At 39.2% G+C, this 21,630-nt stretch overlaps 2 protein-coding genes across 3 annotated transcripts in view; one reads left to right on the plus strand and one right to left on the minus strand.

The window, feature by feature from the left end:
• Positions 1-3,282: 3,282 nt before the first annotated feature.
• The window catches only part of Nolo (ADAMTS-like no long nerve cord), a 186,870-nt gene continuing 168,522 nt past the window's right edge, over positions 3,283-21,630 (plus strand). The window contains exon 1 of the mRNA XM_076389053.1: positions 3,283-3,318. The gene's annotated coding sequence lies outside the window, so the exon portion shown is untranslated. The remainder of the gene's footprint in view (positions 3,319-21,630) is intronic.
• On the minus strand, positions 3,369-7,090 carry LOC143185797 (peptidyl-alpha-hydroxyglycine alpha-amidating lyase 1). 2 transcript variants are annotated; one of them, XM_076389055.1, is made up of 6 exons: positions 6,824-7,090; positions 6,375-6,561; positions 5,681-6,310; positions 5,181-5,597; positions 4,977-5,081; positions 3,369-3,580 (listed from the first exon to the last, which is right to left on the minus strand). In XM_076389055.1, the coding sequence occupies exons 1-6, from the start codon at positions 6,917-6,919 to the stop codon at positions 3,372-3,374; spliced, it is 1,644 nt and encodes a 547-aa protein (XP_076245170.1). In that variant the 5' UTR covers positions 6,920-7,090; the 3' UTR covers positions 3,369-3,371. The 2 variants fall into 2 exon arrangements, with proteins under 2 accessions (XP_076245170.1, XP_076245169.1); XM_076389054.1 differs by having other exon boundaries at positions 4,872-5,081.

Here is a 21,630-nt window from a genome sequence, read left to right on the forward strand (position 1 = left end):
TTTCGTGACTTTATTTCCTTAATTTTTCATAATTTAATTGTACGTACGATTCAAATATTTTATAACTACTTTACATTGCATCTCGTTCTCCATGTAATTAGAGCCTACAGTTTCGAGATTCATTTAATCCAGATGACAGATTTAATTGAAATAACAAATCCACACGTCGCTGCACGGTGTAACGAAAAGTATACGACAAGTTATCATAGTATTATTATGTATGGCATTGTAAATATAGTAAATGAATTGGCGTGGCAGATATTAACAGCTATGGTTATTACCATAAAGTTTTGCATACGATAAGGAGACCGATTACTTTCACACGGTCAATAAATACTGTTACGAACGGTTCATAAATCGCACGCTTTCGAGAAGCTTGATTCAGTTAATTCATGAGTCTGCTTATAGGAAACCAAAGGAAAGCGCGTTTTCATGATTTTCTGCACATCTATTAATACATCTGACATCTTCGTTGAAGTGCAATAATTTACGAGCCACTTTAACAATCGCATTAAGCTTTAATGACGAGAAGTCGTATAAGTTGAATCGCAGAATCGCGGCAGAAAAAATGCTAGTCTTTTTTCGTTCAGCTTTGAAATATGGATAGAATCAACCCTTGAAGCGGTAAAATTAAATAAACCCTTCCGAAAGAGAAGAGGAAAGACATGCATTAACAAAGAAGACCGCTTTGAGGATACCAGACTTTGGTTGATTTTTTGCATGAAAAGAGGAGTACTTTGTGTAATTAAAATGCGAGTTAGCACCTTCGTACATTGCATTCCTAAGTAACGCTCCCCTAGAATGCTATGCATATAGATTGTTCCGTTGTTGTACACCGAGGCGTAAGTTTTGTAAATAGAGTATACGTCTAATTATTAATGAATAATTGAATAATCGTAAGCGAACACGATATTCCCATTACGAACACGATATTCCCATTACGAACGAACGAGTATACTTGGACATTGTGATATTTTCGGTCCCGCTGTACCCCTCTTTTTCCTCCAGACAGCGATGAACCGTGTACACGATATTACAAGAAGCTGAAAAGAAGAAATGCGCGGTATACAATATATAGTGATCGCGAACGACGACGACGGTCGAATTATTCTAGTTACGAATTTACGGTAGTCTTAGGTAAAAGGTTAGCGATAAAATATGAAATTAACGGATATACAGTTGTCAGTGTATTACTACGAAACGTATACGATTTTTAATGTACAAAAAACAAATATATATGTATACATAGCCGCGAGGTGACGATGCTCTTTCCTCAGAGTTTCATCCTGCTGGTGCGATTTTCTGTTCGGGATGAAATAATTTATACTCGAGCTAACTTCGATCGTTCTTCTTGTTTCACGGCTTTGTTCTTTCTCCTCTATCATAATTCCTGCGCAATATTTTCTACGCTATCCGACTTGCACGTTTTTATACATGTATTTAAATAAGATCGAGCACTGTTAGCAATGACACAAGTGTCCGTCGAAAATTGCGTCATGTTTCTTGCGGAATATATGAAAGGTAATGATATTTATTTCTCACTGAAATGCGTGGATATGAAATATTGTTTCACGAATCGAATCTACTGAAAGTGTCGTGCTTGATAGCGGTTGAATTGATTTGCGTGAACATTTCGCAATATATTTGGCGTTTAGCGGGTCCCTTTTTAGTCGGTTCGCGAATACTTGATACAACGTGTCACGAAAGAATGGACTGACTTTATCGCATCTTTAACATCGATCATTATCGTCGACGACCTTAATTAGTGATAAATAGAAGAATTTTAATTTTTATCGTTGTATAGTTGTGTATAGAGGACAACTAAGTGTGTAAAATAAATCATTATCAAAAAGTCAATCTTCGCGAGCAACGTTTTATGAGAACCACCGGTCGAATGTTTATGGTAGTACAAACACTCATTTTTATTGAAAATATACATTTCCATGTTCGCGAATACATCATTTGTGGCATAACACGTAAAAATATTCGGAGAATATTAACAGACATAGTTCGTCAAATATTCTAACTTATAAATTAAATTACAAAAAACTCGGTTGGAAAGCTAAAAGTAAAGTAGAAAGTAAAATCGATGTAGAAGACAAAAATTACAGATATATACATCGTGGAATTGAATACAATTCAAGTTGAAAAATTAATCTTCAGGTACTAGGAAAATACTGCTTGAATACTGATGTTTAAAGCTCTGAGCGAAGTAAATGCATAACAATAAGAACTCGATTACATTCAATGTGAAATATAAATTTTATAATACTTTTTCTTTTAATTTTTTAAAGGGATATGTCAATGTTTTACAATATATAGTTATGCAATACAATTTGTAAACAGATATTGACAGATAGTACGTACAGCACAAGTTTGGTCACTTTTCAAGTATCGTTTGCAAGGCCATTATTATCAGGTAAGTTATAATATTCTGAGACAAGTATCCTTAAAATTAGTTCTTTAAAATTTCTAACACATATACGGTATATCCATTTCATAGTCTTAATGTTTTCAACAAACATGAAACTTTGTAATTTTTACACTTTAATTATTGACTTGAACTTTTCAGTAATAAAGTAATTTCATTCTGCAAATACAACATAATTATTCTCTTGGTCTTTTCTCATTAAACCCATAAATAAGTAAAAAATGATCGGCAGTATCCCAAAAATATTAACTATTATTGAAAAGACCCTCCACGTCTGTACAATTCAATACTTGATTAATCGAATAACGAGAAACGCGCGTCAACTTGAAGTATTATTTTAAAGTACACATATATGTCGTATATCGTATTATAGTATATGTATATATCGTCTCTCAAATATAAGGGAAACATTTGAATATTTTCTCAGATTTAGTTATCATTTAAAACGTACAATAGTAGTAAATACATATTTCATTAAAAATCGAATCATTTAAATTCGAGCGCGCAATTGACGCGACAGCAGTTTCAAATATTCCCGCTCGAGTACTTTCGGCTATCGTCGGCTAGACTCGGTGCGCGCACGGAGGCGCGAATTCGTAGCAGTTAGCAATGGAATCGGTACTGGTGAGATCGGCTCTTCGTTTCAAGCAATATAAATTGGTAAGATTCTATTGATTCTCTCGAAATAATATAATTATGTAAACTAGACTTAATGAGTAGTATGTGGGTGTATTTGCGACAGAAGGCAACGATCAGGAAACGTTTAATCGGCGAACCTCGAAATTCGAACGGCTGCGGAGTCATCGTCATGGCGTCTTGGATTTAAATCTGAATCGAGGAATCGTCGGTTTGAGCCCCAAAAGCAATCAAGGTGTTCGGAGTTCGAGGTGAGTTATTTAATAAATACGTTTTAATTAATTAACAATATCCGATCGGTGCGTTAAATGACTCTCGTCAAACTATTCTCTGGGTGTTCGTCCTCCGATGTTTCGGGTTCCGTGTTCAGTTTACTAAAGTCTCGCGGATTCGGTCGTTTCTCCAATATCTTGAAGCTTTTGCCCCTTCTGCCTTCCAGAAGGCTCGACAGCTTAAAGTTTTCCCGCCTCTCGGTTTCCCATCGCATTCTTTTCGGCATTATTAATAAACATCCTGTTTGTAAAAATAAACGGAATTAGAAAAGCCTGGTAGAGAAAATGGTACGTTTCGATTCACTCGTACTCGCTCAGTAATGGCGTCTTTTCTCTTTCTATCGTTTATCACCATCTTTGTTCACGATCTGCAATCGTGGCGATAAAATAAAAATGGCGTCAGTATTAGTCGCTACCGTCGCTAAAACGTACTTTTTAAGCGTCGTGCACTATTATTGCTATTTATGATACTTACGTGTGATTGCTGTTGCGAGTTAGCAAAGTTAAATAGGATAATATGCAAGGGCAATAACCGAAAACATGGTTGAAATGAAAACACGTATATTTTCTTTTACAAGATATGGACATCTAAAATAAATAACTAATCATATACAAGAGGTAGAACAGAAAAAATGTGACATTACGAACTGAGTATACGCGAAAAATTCATTAAACAATTTTAAGGAAGATCCGATTCTAAGTTACGAAGCGCGTTTGATTTTCTATATAGTACAAAGTTGAATAATAAAAACCATAAATAAAAAATATTTTTACACTTGTGCGATCACAGGGAGTTGTAAACCATATTTACAGAATAAGTACATAAATTATTAAATATTCTACTAATTAAATGGAAATTATGCGTAGCAGCTGCAATGTCAGCTTAACAGAGAAATTAAAGATGTAGCCGTAATTTGTCAAAAGGGTTCGTTTAATTTCCATAGAGAAGTCAAAAAGTTTCCACGTAGAATAGGAAGGATATTAATCTTACGGCACAGCAGTAATCTCTATAGCATTTGTGAAAATGAAAATGAAAATGAAAATGAAAATAGTACTTAGCCTTGCCATTATACTAAATGCATATTTATATATAGCCTTCTTGTACTGGCCCAGTATTTAAAATCTTTTTATAAAAACAGTATAGAGAACAATATCTTTCGCATTATGATGCATCAAATCCGTGCAAAGCCAGTACAAAAGCTTGTCAAACTTTCTGCAGCATAGAGGTTAACAATCTTTAAAAAAGCTAAGAACAAAGTAGCAGATTAAAAAAATTTTGGATCTCTGACTGATTTATCCTTCCTTTCATTATAAGCTATTTAGGAAGTTATACTTTACTACATAACATGTCACACTTCAATAGAATTGACTACATTTGACAAAATCACTACTGAACGCTTGAATTTGAACTAAACTAATCAACATGCGTGCACAGCTATTACTTAACAACCCAAAATTAGTCAAATGAATATATTCTTATTCGACTAGTTTTGAGAATTCGACATCAGATTCATCATACTGAAACAATCTACCTCTTTTTTGACATCTTGCTACAACTGCAGCAATTGCTACACAGAGGGCAATAAAAATGACTGCTGCTGTAACAAGGGATAAGACTAATGTTGCTGTTGTAGTACCTCCAGTTGAAGGATCATTAGAATCATTGTCCCTTAGAGGTGCAGGCTCATGATGAGAGTTTGAGTGCACTATTGAGTTTCCTATTTGTATTGTTGTATTTATATCTGCAAGAAGAGTATAGGAATACATTTTATTTCTCTTCTTTTTTATTAATAAAACGTGGTAACTGTACGTTTCTATGGAAGCAAATCATGATATCTTACGTTGAGTAAATTTGTAGATAGTATATTTGTTTAATTCCACTACATATATTTCAGATCCATTTTCAGTAACGGCTATATCATGTGGCCTGTCCATATCATGTTCTGGTCTAAACTGAGATAATATATTACCAGCATTAACATCTAGGACAAATCCTCGTATATGTGCATTGTAATTTGGATTCGGATCAGGTCCATTGATTAAATAGAGTCTATCCTTAGCATATGCTACGCTGTAAATCTTTGTACCAATTATAGGATGCTTATATTCTTTATGGAATGTTCCATTCTGTGCAAAGAAAGATACAATTCTACCATTTTCTCTATCAGCAACAAAAATTAAGTTATATTCATTAGCAAGAGCTAAAGCATGGGGTATTAAAAATGCATATGGTGGAGGTGCCCTCATGTATGCATTTCCTACAACAAAAATATATTGATAGTGATATATTTTCATTTAAATCATTATTTTTTCAATGAATATATAATGGGTGCAAATATACCTCCTCCACTTCCCCAATGTCGGCCCCACTGAAGAATTTTTTCTCCTTTCTGATTATATTTAATAATTCTAGAGTTGCAATAACCATCACTGACAAAAAAGTCGCCATTAGGTTGTACAGCAACTGCTGTAGGTTTACAAAATCGCCTGTCATCGTTGCCAGGTTCAAAAGCTTCTCCCAAAATCAATGACGGCTTAGGTACATGATTTTCAAACAAATTATTAAAGTTATGATTATCAGAAAATGTTGCTTCTCCATTATTGTCTCTCTTCTCCAATTTTTGTGCATCCCTCATAAGTGCTATATCTTTGGCATCAAATTTAAATACCTGATGCATAGCTACATCAGTAATCCAGTAATTTCCATTTGAATCTATGGTTAAACCATGTGGCAAATAGAACATATCTTTACCCCATTCAAATAGCTTCTTGCCAAATTTATCTAGGAGTATTATAGTGTTTTCCTGAATTGGTCCTTTATTTGGATCAAATCTATTGTTTTCAAATGTTGAAATGCCCCAGATTCGTGATCCTCTATGAAATATAGCAATGTTGCCATTTGGATCTATAGAAACTGCTGATATCTGACCAAACTTCAAATTTTGAGCCCAATGAGAATCCCATACTATATCTGTGTTAAAAAATGGATTAATACGTCTTAGTAATTCTTTATGAAGTATGATAATTTCACTTACTTTTATCAAAAGCATCTGAGGTATGCACTTCAGAATCTGTTGTAATTTTTGGTACACGTCCATTAGGATACAAAACAGGTATTTCATTCCACTGTGTCAAAGGTCCTTTATCCTTTTCATCATTATCAGTGTCTTCTGAGTACTCGCTAAAGCCAAATTTCTTCTCAGGTAAATGTAATGCTCTATGCTGTAATAACAAAAAAGCAGTAGGTTCTAAACATTATTCTATACATTAACATCTAATATATATATATATACATTCTTTATCACATCAAAGGTTGTAAAATTGAATAAAATGTTAATACGTTAAGAAATGTAAAATACTCCAAAATTCCTCAATTAATTTATATTTTCTGTCAGTTATTTCTATAAATTTCATAGAGCAATCTTAAGCTCTCCCATTTTTGTATTAATCAATTTTTAATTATGCATTCCATATCTTCATTTACCTGGAGATTTATGTAGTTTTGGAAATCCGCTTTGGCAAAACTTAAAATAAATAAAACTAAAATGCAACAGGCAATGTCATGCTGTAAGTGCATCATTTTTAGACTCTACAGGCATTAGATTTTTATACTTTTGTTTTACTTCATTAGGATTGCCGTCAGTCACACAAATTTTAATTACAATGCATGGTGTAACTTTCAAAAGGCTAGTAATTAAATATAGATTCGAGTCATTTCCAACTTGCACAAGTGCTTGACGCCACGCGTATGTTCACTGACGTATGCAACAGGGAACAGGAATAGCCATCTGACGGCAAACCTACGAATACGTATAGTAAACTCGATTACAGATGAAGAATATTTATTCTAATATTCCATTTTTTAAATATTCAGCTGGAAATAACTTAATATAGATGATTTTGAACAAAAGAAAAAGACTAACATCCAATAGAAATGAATATTATATGAATCCACATGAGAGAGTCAATTGACAGTGTTCATTGAAATACATTTTGAAACCGTAACTTTGAGCTACTATACATATAGAGTATTGATTACTTCCTGTAGGGATTAGTTAGTTTATATATATGTAGTTCCTGTTTTCCATGTTTGAACTGTAGGAAAATAATGAAAATAATTTTCCACCTTGCAGGAGATGTGAGCTATATTTTTTTCAGTTCTGTTCCCAGTTATATTACTAAACAAATTTTATAAAACACTCCGATCTAATACAAAATTTGGCATAAAGTTCAGTATAAACTCCTCCTGAATAAGAGTACATGGTTTAAATCCCTTTAAATATCGTTAACTAAAAATTATAAGTATTAATAATTTGTACAACTCATTGTAGATGATTGTTATTAACAGTATGTGTACCAGAAATTGTTGCTGTCATGATTATTTTATGCAAAATATTAATTTGTCGCAAATTATTTTTCGTTCGATTAATTTTGCAAGTTCCACTACTCGAGAACTTATTTCATTGGTTCTCCATCTTCTTCGAGAGGTATAAATACCCCTGCAGGATGACCACCCCAAGGATGACCACCTTAAGAATGACTACCTCAAGGATGACCACCTCAAGGATGACCACCCCAAGGATGACCACCCCAAGGATAACCACCCCAAGGATAACCACCCCAAGGATAACCACCCCAAGGATAACCACCCCAAGGATAACCACCCCAAGAATGATCACCCTGGACCAGATCACCTCAGTGAGGTGGTCCAGGGAGTCTCTCCGCATGATCGCCAGGTTCAGCCCCCGCTGGTGGTTCCGAAGGCGAGTGCGGTCTAGTTCTTGAACTGGACCTTGGACTGGACCTTCGACTAGCCTAGTGTCCAAAGTTATTGGCTGTAAACGCAGAGGGTGTAAAATAATCAGCTATGTTTTATGAAGTCGGTATCGCAGATCATTGTGACATCCTATGAAACAACACGTCTATTCTACATCTCGTCGGTAGTGTTTCGATTCGTTTACCTTCTCTGTAGTTCACTACTTTGCTTGACAGAGTGTTTAAGTTCCTTGCCGCTGCAAGGCAGCACGTGTTTCACTTTCTGTTTAGGTGGGAACTTGGATCATTTCTGTGAAATTATTAAGGTAAATAAACAGAATATATATTTTTTGGAAAATTTCATTGCTAGAACGAATAGAGACAGAAAATATTAGTTAAAGGATTTTACATAAACATTTGAAGTTAAATATTTGTAATCAAAAATATTACAGCCTACTTTTAGTATATACATATACATTTTTTAATTTTAGCTTTTAACTCAATTATATTGAACGTTCTTCGTTCGTCAGTAGAAATTCATGATATTAAGGTATTTCACACAAAGGTGTACGTACCCTCTTTTCCTCATTGTACCGCTATGCTCTCATTGTTCAGATGCTTCGAATTTTGACACTCCTGTCGTTATATCCGACTTTGGCAAAGCTCGAGGAAGCACCCTGTCGAAGCTCAACAATGGTACTTACCCTTTGACGCGGTTGCGAAGGGTTGCGTATTCGATTTTGTTCTAATCGAGGAGCCCCTTCGTGCGTTCTCGTCTTACCGCTGCAGACGACAGTGATTCCTGTATTGTTGTGCGAGTACAATCGTGGGGGCGAAAACAGATGAAACGGATCGGGGATGGCGCTGTTTGGTACCGATCGTACTCGATGTCTGACGATACGAGTCCTCTTCGATGGAGAAAGTTGACAAAGTGGACAAACCCTTTATCTTATGCCTCGAAATTTGCTGTTTCCTCCTTTACAAACCGAGGGTTCGTATTCAATGAGAGAATAGTTCGTCTGAAATTTTTAGAATTTTTAATACTGAAAATTCGATTCAGATGTAGCCTAACTTTTGTTCTCTTATCGCTTGCAATCACTGTAGGTATCTGAAAAAATGTATGAAGTTTGATTATATAAGGTCTTAAGTAGATTCGATCACGATAAACTTTTGTTTCCTGTTGCAAATAGAAAGGCTTGTCCTCTTTACACGTACACGCAAAAGGAGGGTTAATCTTTTATCCCATTCCTAAAGCTTTACCCATTACCCTACAATTTTCGCGGAACGGGCATTGCATCCCTTTAGTCGTCGCGGTTTTACACGAACGCGAGCCCCGTTTCTCTCTATTACCATTGCGGAGCACTTTTGCTTCTTTCCCTTTTCTCATTCCACTGTTCTTTTTCATTCGTGCCGCTACTCTACCGCGTACGTGAAAGCGTTAAATCATTTCGCCGTTCTATTTCGTCGCAATCAAAGGCACAAATGCCTAGAGTTCTTTTACATGAATATTTTAATGAACGTGAGCTCCTCTGATCTGCTCGCGGAGTCGTATGTACTCATTCAACAATGCTCTCTCCTCTTTTCGACCATTCGCCCGCTTATTTTCGCATTTTGGAAAAAAGGGGCCACAGAGCGCAGAGAAAGCAAGGAAAAACCATCGACGATTCTTTCAATCCCACAGCTAAAAAGTTAAAAAGCACAGAAACCGAATATCTGTCACAGATACTTGTCGAACGACGCATTGAATTCAAGAAATCGTGTTGTATCACGGATCGCTTCCTTTTTCCTCTGCAATCGTATAATCTATATCCTCTCTTTTCATTCTGAGTATGGTAAATTGAATTAATGCTTTTCAAAAGAAAAGATTCGTAATCAGGTTCAAACGGGCAATTTTTAAATATTTTTTTCATATTGCGCAAAAAATTGATAAAGGTAGACTCAGGGGACCAGGACGAAGATTCTGATGATTCATTCTAATTCGCAAGATTTTGTACAATCCATTAGCAGTTCGTTTTAAAAGTCTGTAATATGAGGAAGAAGGAATGTACCGTTTTTTCCTGCAAAAAAATTAGAATGTACGGGTGTGAAAGGAGACGAAAAAAATTGAAATGAAACGCGAGGAATAGTCAAAAGATTCGTTGAAAGGAACTGCGAGGACGGTCTCGAATCGGGGAAACAAGCTTGCCCTTTCTTCGGGCCGAAACGTTAAAAGCGCCCACCGTCGATCGATAACACATGCAACGGCGCTGCAATAATAAATTATCCGAGCGCGAGGTGCGAAATAGCGATCCGGCTAGATAACGTCAGCGAACTAGAACATGCTAAGATTATCGTAGGATTTCTATTTGCTGTTCGTCCTCCTTCCTCCGCAGTCTTCTTTAAATCTTTATCCTCCATTCATTATTTGGGACGGAAATGTTGTCGATAAAGGAATCTATTTTGTATCTCCGTCTTATTGAATTCAAGCTTACAACCTCTTCGTTTAAAAGACTGTCCGTTTAATTGAATAGACGATGCATGAAAGGATATGAAGGATTAGTGGTTGTTCATTTTTTAAAAACCATACTATTCACAGTGATCTCAGCTAAAATGTCGTAATTCTAGAAATGTAATTTTTTAACGATTCTCGTTTTGTTATATGGCACTGTTTGATTAAATAACATTCGCAGGGAATGTTTTCGTTATCATTCTGTAAAATTTTTAACGAAGCTGACATGTTATTTTTAATTCTGTATGAAGGATACTGCAGAATGAAATGCACAGACTTCTTCAATATTTATTTTAACAATCCCCTAAATGTGTTTTCGTAGTGTTTTTAATAATATTAGTAAAGAGCATCTGAGAATAGGTTACCGAAATTCCATTATGCTCCGTCGTAACAAAATTTTTTATTACCTTGTTATGCAAGTCTTCCCTATTTTTAAACCGGTTCACAAATTCTATAAACCAGAAATTCGATAATCATAATGCACTTATTATTAATGTTCTTCCAAAATTAAAATAAAGTCCAATGAATCAGCTTTCCAATTCATAGATTGCGTTCCATTTCAACGAGATCCTCTTTTGCTTCTAGTTTAGACACGATTAAATCACATCCTTTGTCATAAAGTCATCGCGAGTGGATATTTAAGATATTATTTCTCTTTAACGAATCCTCGGTGAATCGAAGGATTAGAAGCGAGATTCTCGTCGGTGGTCGTAAATTTCTCGCGAAGGTAACTCGAAAAGTCTTTGCGGTACGCGTTAAGTTGTCGGTAATAAAGCGAAGGAACAAAGACTCGGGCTACGGGTTGACGTGATAACCACGAAGGTCAAAATTTCTCTCTCGTCACGGAGATTAACAGAGAACACTCCTGTTAGGAGGGTTGATATCACGTTGCTGGCCCGTGAAAATTAATTACAAACTCCACCAGTTTCGCTCCCGCGTTAGGACACCTGCAAGCGAAGAGCTAGAGAAGAACAAAAAAAAATTATTATTACGCTGAAGAAACTCTTTGCATCTAGCAGGCCTGTAGAAAGATACCTTAACAGAAAGGGGACATGTATATTTATGAAGCAGTCAGGGGCAAGAGACTCTGCTCTCACAGTTTCTTCTGTGTCTTACATCCTGGATTATGTTCCACTGGAACGTTAGCAGTCGTTTCGTACTATTAACGGAAAATTAGGTACTAAATAGGATTTAAATCGCTTCTCATACGTGGCTTACGGTCGTACGAATGGTAATTGGTGTTAACGACTGCGCTCGCTAGCACGATTTCTGTAATTGAAGTAGCGTTAGAGGTTTTTGCCGTTCATCTGTTAAAACCACAGTTAAAACTTCATTTTACACTGCTGTAATCTATGATATTCATAATATAGAACATTTCGTGTAAAGTATGATACCCACTCTGAACTTTTGGGATTAGATACGAGTCTCTGAACTAAAAAAAATCGGTTCTTCTTTTGGTATGACTTATTTCACGGCATATTTCAGGTCGTGATACAGTTTTTTTCATTCGTTAAATTATGGCTCGTTACACATTCAGCGAGCATTTTCTTCGCATTACACGTTTAGAACGTTCGAACTTCATCTCCCTTCCCAGTGGGTCGTTATCGAGCGACTCTGAAATAACATTCTGCCAGAATGTGGGTTACATTTTTCTCTCGTGGAATACTTCCTAGCACGTACTATGACCGCATTACGCAGGGGCGGTTGACGAGGGGGTTGGCTACAAAGCGGCTGAAGGGAAGGCCAGAAATGTGAATGGGACGGATAGAAACCGAGAGATCCTTGGAACGAGCTGCATTCTTCGATAAATGCTCTCGCTATTAGGTTGTATTCTTTCGTGGAACAAATCGCATAGATTTAAGAAATGGATTGCGGATATATTGTCGGAGTCATTCCCCTTTCCCAGTCGTTTTATTCGTGCAGACGTTGCAAGTCGTATGTTGCGCCAGATTTTTCCAATATTGTAATCGCAGCTCTGTGATAAACAAGACTGTTCCTTGAAGACACTGCCAGTAGGTAAAGTTTCGTGGAGTTAAAATTCTGTTACTTAAGAACTTTTTTTTATCGTTTTAAGCTTATAATATCAATTATTTAGGTTTGTTAATAGTCTCAGAGTAACAGAATAGCAAAGGATATATAATTTGGTACAATTTCTTACACAAATTTTTGTCATAGTTAAAGACGAAAATAATTTAAACACGAAGATATTGAATATTCTCCACGAACCACACTTCTTATACATCCATACATAAAGCATTATCTTTGCACAATTATATCCTTGAGCGACGAATCAAGCGCTTGGAGAACTCTGAGTAGTAAAAATCATATCTTATCTCGGTCTTCTCGTGGCCCCTGCAACACAATGACCCAAGCTCATGTTTCTCCTGCTTCATCTATGCAGCGATTCGCTAGCGAACTAAATTTTTAATGATCGCGCCCGCGACGAGACGTAGACGTTAAAGATCGTTCCTCGTGCGATACTTTCTGCCTTTAATCAGCATCGTAACTTTCTCCCCGCGAGCAGTCACGAGCGAAGGCGAGATAACATTGAACACGCCTTATGAGACAGCCGTGTTCGCGACATTACTTGGATGTAACATTCCGGAATGTGGATTGTACTCCTATTCCCAATGCATCTGTAGGAACACGGTATAGACGTAATAGAGTAGCCAGAGACGGCTAGGAACTTCAGATAGTATTCGAAGCCATCACTCTGAGTGAGCACGTTCACGTTCCCCGAAATGAAGGAACAACCGCGTAGATATCGGTCTAAGGCAGATCGGATTACAGAACTGCGACGATACTGCAAAACTGTTACACACCAGGTCGGTGCCTTTGTAACTCCCCCCAGTAATACGTGTTACGATTTGAGTACCGTAAATTCAAGGTACTCCGAAAGCAAGAATTCCACCGCGACATGTTCACCGTTTCAAACATCTGTTCTTTTCGGATCTACAAGGCAAGAATCGTTTTCAATAGTATTCCACGTCGTAATTTGACTAGCCCTTTCCAGAAAGGCAGGAATTCCTGAAATTCTATTGGTCCCCCGTCGCGTCGGTTCTATCGAAAACTTTCCTTCGCGTGTTCCACCCGCGCCCTGTCTAATGGCATTAACGGTGACAGATATCGAGACGCCATTGAGCGTGGCTCACAATACGTTTCCCCGGAGCGAACCGGAAGTAACGTTAGGTCGAAATGTGGGTTACATTCTCATAAGTACAGCCGTGCCGCTTCGTAGCCGTATTAGAGCGCCCAGGGGCGAACGATGAGGGGGGGCGGAGGGGGTGGCAGGGGGTGTGGGTCGAAGGAAGAAGGCGATGGGCGAGGGTGGAGGGCGCGACGAGGATGCCCTCGGAGCCCGGAGGTAAAGGAGTGGAACGTGAAAGGGGGATGAACATAGATGGCGATGGAGATGAGGAGATCGTTGGAATGGGAATGGCAATGGGGCGGATAGGGGTATGGGGGTGTGTACGGACGTATATACGCGGCGGGCACGGGAGGACGACGTCGTCTGCTGGCTGGAGCCACGCTGTCGCTGCTGTGGCATCGATCCACTACTCACCACGACTTTTTGCCGCGGCACCAACGAGATCTTTAACCCGAAAACTGCTCTGCGGCACGGCCAGTCCCCATTCCACGGCGGCCAAGTGATTTTACCGCGATCACTCGCCCTTGCGACCAACCTACGCCGGAACCATTCGCCCTTAGGGCCCTCCTCTTTTTTTTACGCGGAGGAAATCTTCATAGATACCTCGGCAGATATAGTGTCTGATTCTAACTGGCTGAAACCCCTACGGTGGTCCTCCTCTGGGTGGTGAGTGACAAGGGGAACCTTGGGAAGTCTGAGGAACATTTCCAGTACTCCTTAGGTCCCCCTGTTGAGGTCCTGAATATCTAGTGGAATAGTTAGGCATTTTACTTTTCTTTTTTTTTTTTTTTAATTTTGGATCAGTGTAGTGGGAGATGTTTTGGATTTTATCGAGTTGTTTAGAGAAGATATTTTCTGACTTTTCATTGCCTAATGATGTTAATTTCGCGTTCGAAAATCACAGCTTACAATTAACTAACCCGTCGAAATCGTATTCAAGCACTCTTAGGGAAGCACTCGATCAGACGACAATTTATCAGACTACAGGGCCAAGTTAGCAGCACAGCTCATTTGCGGAAGTCGAATTACTCGGTGGCGCCACTGTTAGTACGAAACTTGACTCAACTGCTGATAGTGCCGTGATTGCTTCGTGCTTTGACTTTCGCCAGCATCCAACAGACACGCGTTAGTCCGGCGAAAAGTATCGTAATTCGTTTCTGTCGAGTTTCTTGGTTTATATTCTTTCTTGAGAGAGGAAACGGGTTTGAAAGTTTCGTTTGCGGAGGTTGTTGAAGGATAGGGAAGCATACTTAAAAAGGGGAAGAGAAAAAAGAATTGAATAACCGGTTTAATTTTTCATAGATCAAGTATCGTTACCAAATAGTGTTCGGTAATGAAGTACCACCGTCTCATAGAGCGTTCAGCGAACGTAAAAAAGCGATGAAACTCTGTGTAACAAGTTGTATAATTAATGTTATAGCTAATGTCTGCGATACTTGGTAAAAGTTCCTGACAAATTACTTGACACTTTGCCAACCCAGTAGGTTGTACAATATGGAATTTGCATATTTATACTAAAATTAATTTAACTTTTAAACTACTTTCTAGATTCTGGTGAATTTCATAGTACCTGCTTATTAAACATTATTTCGTCCCATAATCGTTTTTTCTACAAGGGTCACTACTGGATCAACATAGGTAGCTTATCCAATGTCTACGTGCTGCAAATACGAAAATATTTGTTGCCGTAAAATTGAAAATATTTTCTCAAGAATGCACCCCTTTAAAAATGGGGGAATATTGAATGCTTAAATGTCGAGGCTCGACTCGTCGAAAAAGACGAGTGAAACATAACGGGGAACATTAATTTTCATTCGAAGCGAAAATATTTGTATAACAGTTTGCGCTCTTCCATAAAGTGTCGCGTAACGACAAATGCACTGCAAAGTAACGATGTTTGCTCGTGACATTATTGACTGTTACGTTGCTGCAAATTCATTTACCGCGTTAGTATGTTTCTGTGTCGTCGTTAGACCTTTCATTTTTCACTCCTCTATACAAGTACGCCAGTTTCACTGTTTCTCCACCCTCCGTCGCTTTCCACCCCCTCGTGCATTTTCGAACGTGTAAGAGGGCCTTACCTAGTGTAATGCAATAAAATTTCTCGTTGAATCTCAAGCAGCACTCCATTTTCGCCGGGGATAATTTGTCACTGGAAACTTTGGGGAAAAGTTCAAATTAGTCTTCGGCCAGTGCAGGCTGGCGAGGCTTTCTCAACTTTCCTCCAGATATTTGCACACCCGCTGCTTTTGAATTTGCTACAGGCATGGTTCGCCGCTAAAAATACAAATTGAGGGATCTTTCGGAATATTTAGACCCACCTTTTCAACCTAAAATTATACGAAATTCTTACTCTTCGCAATCATAGAATTCTGTCGCTAAAAGTAAGAAACCCTGTGCTCTATCCAATGGTAAACCCACTTCGACTGAAATTCCATAAGCCAGATGGAATCGTTCTAGCATTCAACAAACGAAACCACCGCGTCCATAAATCCACGTCGAAGTAACGCGTCAGTTTTAACAGGGGCTTCATCCCTCGCGCTTTGTCTGAAAAGTTCCACGACCGCGCGGAGCTTTCCAGGCAAACACGAGACGTGCCTAGATGATTTTCCGAGAGTATCAACTCTCGCGGAGTGGAGCACGAACGAATTAAGGTAAACGTCTAAACACTCGCTGCCCGAGGAACTAGAAATATGACGGTGTCTCGAGTTTCTTCGCGCTGTGCCGTGTGTGCACTTAGTTTACGATCGTGCACACGCCAGTGTCCACGCGGTCCTGTTTCCCTGGTCGCGCGCCTGCAACAGAGTACGTTCCAGCGTGGGTGTGAAACGTGGAAAAGCTGGGAGAAGAATAATGCGCGGGCAGGCAGTGTCGGTCAAGTGTTTCACAATGCTGGACGTGACCTTTCCAAGAGCGTGTGTATACCTGGCGACGAGTGACATCATGACTCAGCCACGTTAATTAGCGAATTCAAGGGTCTCGCCGCGTAAGTGGGTCTCAGACTTTCAGGAAGACTAGCTGAGGCAACAGTAAACGCTTTCAATGCAAAAAAGACGTCCTTTATTACCGACTCTACTAACGAAGGGAACTCTCTGTGAGACCTGTCGGGTCTTTAACCTCGGAAAGTAGTCGGTGTAGCGACCACGGTATCCGTATCACTCTCTTTCTCTTCCCTTTTTTCCCTTCGGCGCTGCTAGATGTCAGAGGTTCGGTTTAAACGATTAAACAGCTTTGAATGCAAAACGAACGGCAAGTTTTCATTGTAAATTCAATTGTATCTCGAGGTATTAGCATTCAGCGGTCCTTTTTCCTCCTCCCTTTCCTCAGTTCATCGCGGGCCTTTAACGTCGATTATATTTTCTGATTCTAACCGTTGTCGTAGTCGGTGTTCGGTCTCAATTATCGACGTATCGGTTCGCTCCGAAAGAAGCCTCGCGTCTACGCGATACCGTCGACTCTGTTCTCGAGAAGACGGGGCCACGGTCTAATCTGAAATTCATGATCGCGTCGGTTGAAGCAGGAGCAGCAGCAGCAGCAGTATGTAATTAAGCAGGGAAGTAGCTGCACGTCTGATCGAATTATGCGCGATGCTTGAGCTTTATCTACGCGAACACGCACCGCGGAGCGCAACGCGCGTTATCCAGCTTTCGCTCAACGCGGTCGAGTTTTTCAACCGCGTACCCCCCCTTTCTCCCTCTCTTGCTCCATCGTCGATGTTTCTTTCTGAAAAGCGGTTTCAAACATTTTCGCCTTCCTCGGGAATCGGTTGAACGTTCTCCAGCTGGATATAAAAACCGCTCTTGTTCATTCTTTCATCCTGAACACGGGTTTAATGGCAGGCGAAATTAATTTTCGACATGGATAGGAGAAAAAAAGAAATCCCTGAAATCCTTTTCATCGTGAAGTAGATTTTCATGGCAGGTCGGGGGAGGGAGAATGGGGAACGGCCGGTGTTCCCGTTATGGAGTACAGTCTTGTGCGCCGCCACGTTTCCACCATTTTTCTCGAAGAAAATAAACGCGCGTAAAACTGGTGCCTGGGAAAGCCAGCGTTTCTATGAGACGCCCTCGGAAATCGTTTTACAGCCTCCCGCTTTGCAGCCTTCTTCAGTTTCATATCTGGCCGATTCTTGTATCGGTCTCTCAGAATCTTCTTAGAGTAATAGTTGAAATTGCCTGGGAAATTTCGAGTATGGCAGAGATTAGAGTTTTGAACGACATTTGTGCACAGTTTAGGTGGAAATTTAGGAGGCAGTGCTTGAAGAATTTTTAATATTTTAAGAAATATATTTTAAAAAAAAATATGTAATCTAATGGTTTCTAGGGAAAATCTTAAAGGGCCACCGTTTTATCAATTTTTGATTAATAAATACAGTTCTGTTAGGACAAATGGAAAAATGGAAAACCATATCCTCATCGTTGAGTCTGTCAGACCGAAGCCATGCACTGGAGAGTAAAAAGTTGTGCGTTACACTTGCGAAGCTCTCCTCCTGTGAGTACAAATTTCGCAAAAAGCATTCATCGTTTAATTTCGCATTAGCAGGTCCGTTTATATCTAACAGCTTGCGAAGTGTCTATATAAAGGCAGCTGCCTTTTCCTGAGCACAGAAGTGGGCACTGTATCTCTATAGCTCCTTCGTCCTGAACGGAATCACCTGCAGAGATTCACTTAGGCTGACGTACCTGGCCGTTTACGAGAGCCTCGTAGCCGGGTACAATGAACAATAGTCTCCATCCTGTTGTATCTGCGCGCGTGCGGTTCGCTCGCGTGACACACGCTCGTTCCACGAGACGCATGTGCCGCGAACTTTATGCACCGATGAAGAGGCACACGCTGCCACCTTGTCGCGTATAATGTCACCGTTTATGCCGCGCACGTGGCGCGAGCAGCTGCATTTTAAAATCACAGTTTCCGCGGCGCGATTTGTCAGAAAATTTGCGCGCTGTCTGGCCCGACGTCTACGCGAAAAAGTCGTCTGTCGCGACTCGCGAGTTTCTCCAACCCTCGACATCCACTTCCCTCCCCATCTGGGCGCATGGACAATAATTGATTCTTGTCCGCGAGGATCGCGCGGTGTAGGACGAGAAGTGGCGAAGAATTGTCGATGGATTTTACAATGACAGAAATATGGCAGTCGTGAACGTTTTATTCTTGGCGACCAAGGAATTTTATATTCGAACGCGACGAAAGTAACGCAAAACGAATTCTTGCGTCTTTCGTCTGTGTTCGGATTGAAAGACGATGGCGCTTTGAATGAGGGCGGGTGCACGAAGGGGCGAAGCGAGAATTACGGACTTTAGATCGCTGACTGTTGGTTTGAGGGTAGTCGAATCTGAAATCAGAATATTTGCGCGAGGATATTCATCTCTTGGTTTAATTTAGATTTGAGCGGTTTGTGGTGTTTGTTTATTGAAGAGTGAGATATTCGGTGAAAAAATTGAGGGAGTTAACAGAGGGTTCCTCAGGTTCTTTAACTATTCAGGTGCAGTTTTAGTATTTTATTTTATGCTATCGATGAAAAGAAATGAATAATTTCAAGTTCTCATAAAAACAGAAACTCACTTGAGTTTCTTATAAACCTCCTAACACGTCTTGCAAACTGTAATCGACATTGACATAATTTTTCCATCGATCTCCTCGCGAATCCTCTTGCAGCAGCGTTGGATGTTTTATTTAGCGCTTGCATACGCTAGTAACGTGGACAAGCAGTGCGGTCGTTTCTCTGAATACGTACACAGATAAATATGAAGGAGAGAAAAAAGTGAGACAGGTAGCTGGCATACCTGGCCAGGGTAAAATAAACCGGAGGACTGCATTCTGCTTTCATCCATCGCAAAACAGCGTAAAGACGCACAGAACATGCTCGTACGCTTGTAGTTACCAGAGTAACTATGCACGGTAGCAGTGAAAGTAAAACTTGCTTTGCGCCACTTTGCATCGTTCGCGCGAAGCGCAGTCCACCCTTTCGTTCGTGTAGAAATCGATTTCGCGACCAGCCTATGGGGTATCTTTATTTGCACATTGCACACGTGTCTCGCGAGAAGTTCATTCGTGATCGAGAAGAATGTGCAGACCCTTGCTGGATTTTGTTTAGCAGGCGCCTCATCGTTGCGCTAGTTTTTTCATTTATTCTTTGAACTCGTTCCAAGAACGAAGTAGTTACGCGAACATCTCAACGGTTGCCAAGGAGGAATCGGCGAATTTTAATTCAAACTCGATTGGCGATGATAAACAGTTCCTCTGGAATAAAAATCGACGAACTTCGCAGATTTCCTGTTCTTGAATTCTTGCGTCCGCATTTTGCATAGTTTCAGGCGCTGATAATTGCACGCGTTCCACTCCGGCAACGAGGTAATTTTTGACGGAAAAAAGAAGTTTCGCCAACTTCGATATTATTAAACGTTGCAGAGGAGGAAGTCCGTATAATGAGATTTTCATTTTTATTCGGTAATTGGAGCTACTTGGGAACTTCCTGATTCCTTTTCTCGCTTTCTCTTAAGACATTAATGGAAAACTTTTTCACCTGAAATAATAAACTTTGGGGCAGTTTCAGCGTCGACCCTCGTCCGATGTTTTTTCGGACTCTTCTTGGTCAGTTGAATATTCGCTCCTTTTTTTAACGTCTGTGCGATACACGAGCAATGACACGGCAATTTTCAAGATAAATACCTGGAAAAAAAGAAAATTTAGTCCAGTAAACGTCACTTATACTATCCTGAAGAATAGAGTGGGGATTTCGTTTGTCGGAAGACATCAAAGATTTTAAAACACTTCGATTTTAATGTTCTTATCGTTGAGTGTTAACGCTGCTCAGATAATGCGAATTTCACCTTGTCAAAGTCGTTTGCAGGTAATTTTCAAGGTGTTGTTTCTTTTATCCTCTCCAGAACGTCTGTTTAACCTAAATCTTAACGCGAATGCTGTACTCTATTATGAAAGGGAAACATTCTAGAATGTAGAATAATATGGAAATGATGTCAGAGAAAATTTAGATAATCTAGGTTGGAAAATATGTGAACTGTTCCATATAGTTTTGCTTGTAGCATGTAGAATATTAAATGGTAAACTTGAGGCTACTTGAAGCAAAAAACAAAGTTTTAATCCGTAAAATTCAATGCTGATATCTCGAAGAGTTATTAACATTTAATTAAAGCTTAATGATGGATCGTCGAGTTGCATTATCAAATAATTAGAGCATGATTTCATTATGTTTACAAATCACAGTGATTACAATTAGTTTCTCATAGATGCAACTTGAAGAATAAATTGTACAAATGCCATGATTAAAATCTGCAAAATGAATCTAAAGTGTTATCATAAAATTTGCAAGCGTATTCGTCGTTTCAAAACACAACATGAATCATCCGCAGAGTAGCTTTCTTGTTGATGTAAGGAAAACGGAATAAAAATTATGTTGATAGTACGAGAGCTGATGTGTTTATGTTACTCGAAGAAAGGTCAGCTGGAATTGTGAATAAACTTCCTTTACATTCGTGCTATTTTCTAAGTAAAACTAGCCATCCTCGTTTATGATTCACTTTACAAATTAAAGCATTTAGAATCCAAAAACAAATGCTTCCTCGATACATTTTTCTTTTGTCCCAAAGTTTAAAACAAACTTGTTCGTTTTGTGACAGTTCTATAAACCCTTTAAGCCTGTCCAGTATAATCTCGTGAAAGTTCGACATTCTGCAACGTTTCCCTTAGCGATGGCGCAGATGTCCCTCCGTAATAAGAGAAAGCGATGAAAAAAACGTCGGTCGAGCGTCGTACAAAGTGCATGTTCGATTCGAGACGCGGAGGGATCCAGTTTATCCGGATCCCGCATTTATCTAAAACGGCGATCGTCCGAATACGGCTTATCCGAAGTGGCATACGGATCTACCGGTGTGTCGAACAC

Source organism: Calliopsis andreniformis, chromosome 12 (genome assembly GCF_051401765.1).
Source record: "Calliopsis andreniformis isolate RMS-2024a chromosome 12, iyCalAndr_principal, whole genome shotgun sequence".
Lineage (NCBI taxonomy): Eukaryota > Metazoa > Arthropoda > Insecta > Hymenoptera > Andrenidae > Calliopsis > Calliopsis andreniformis.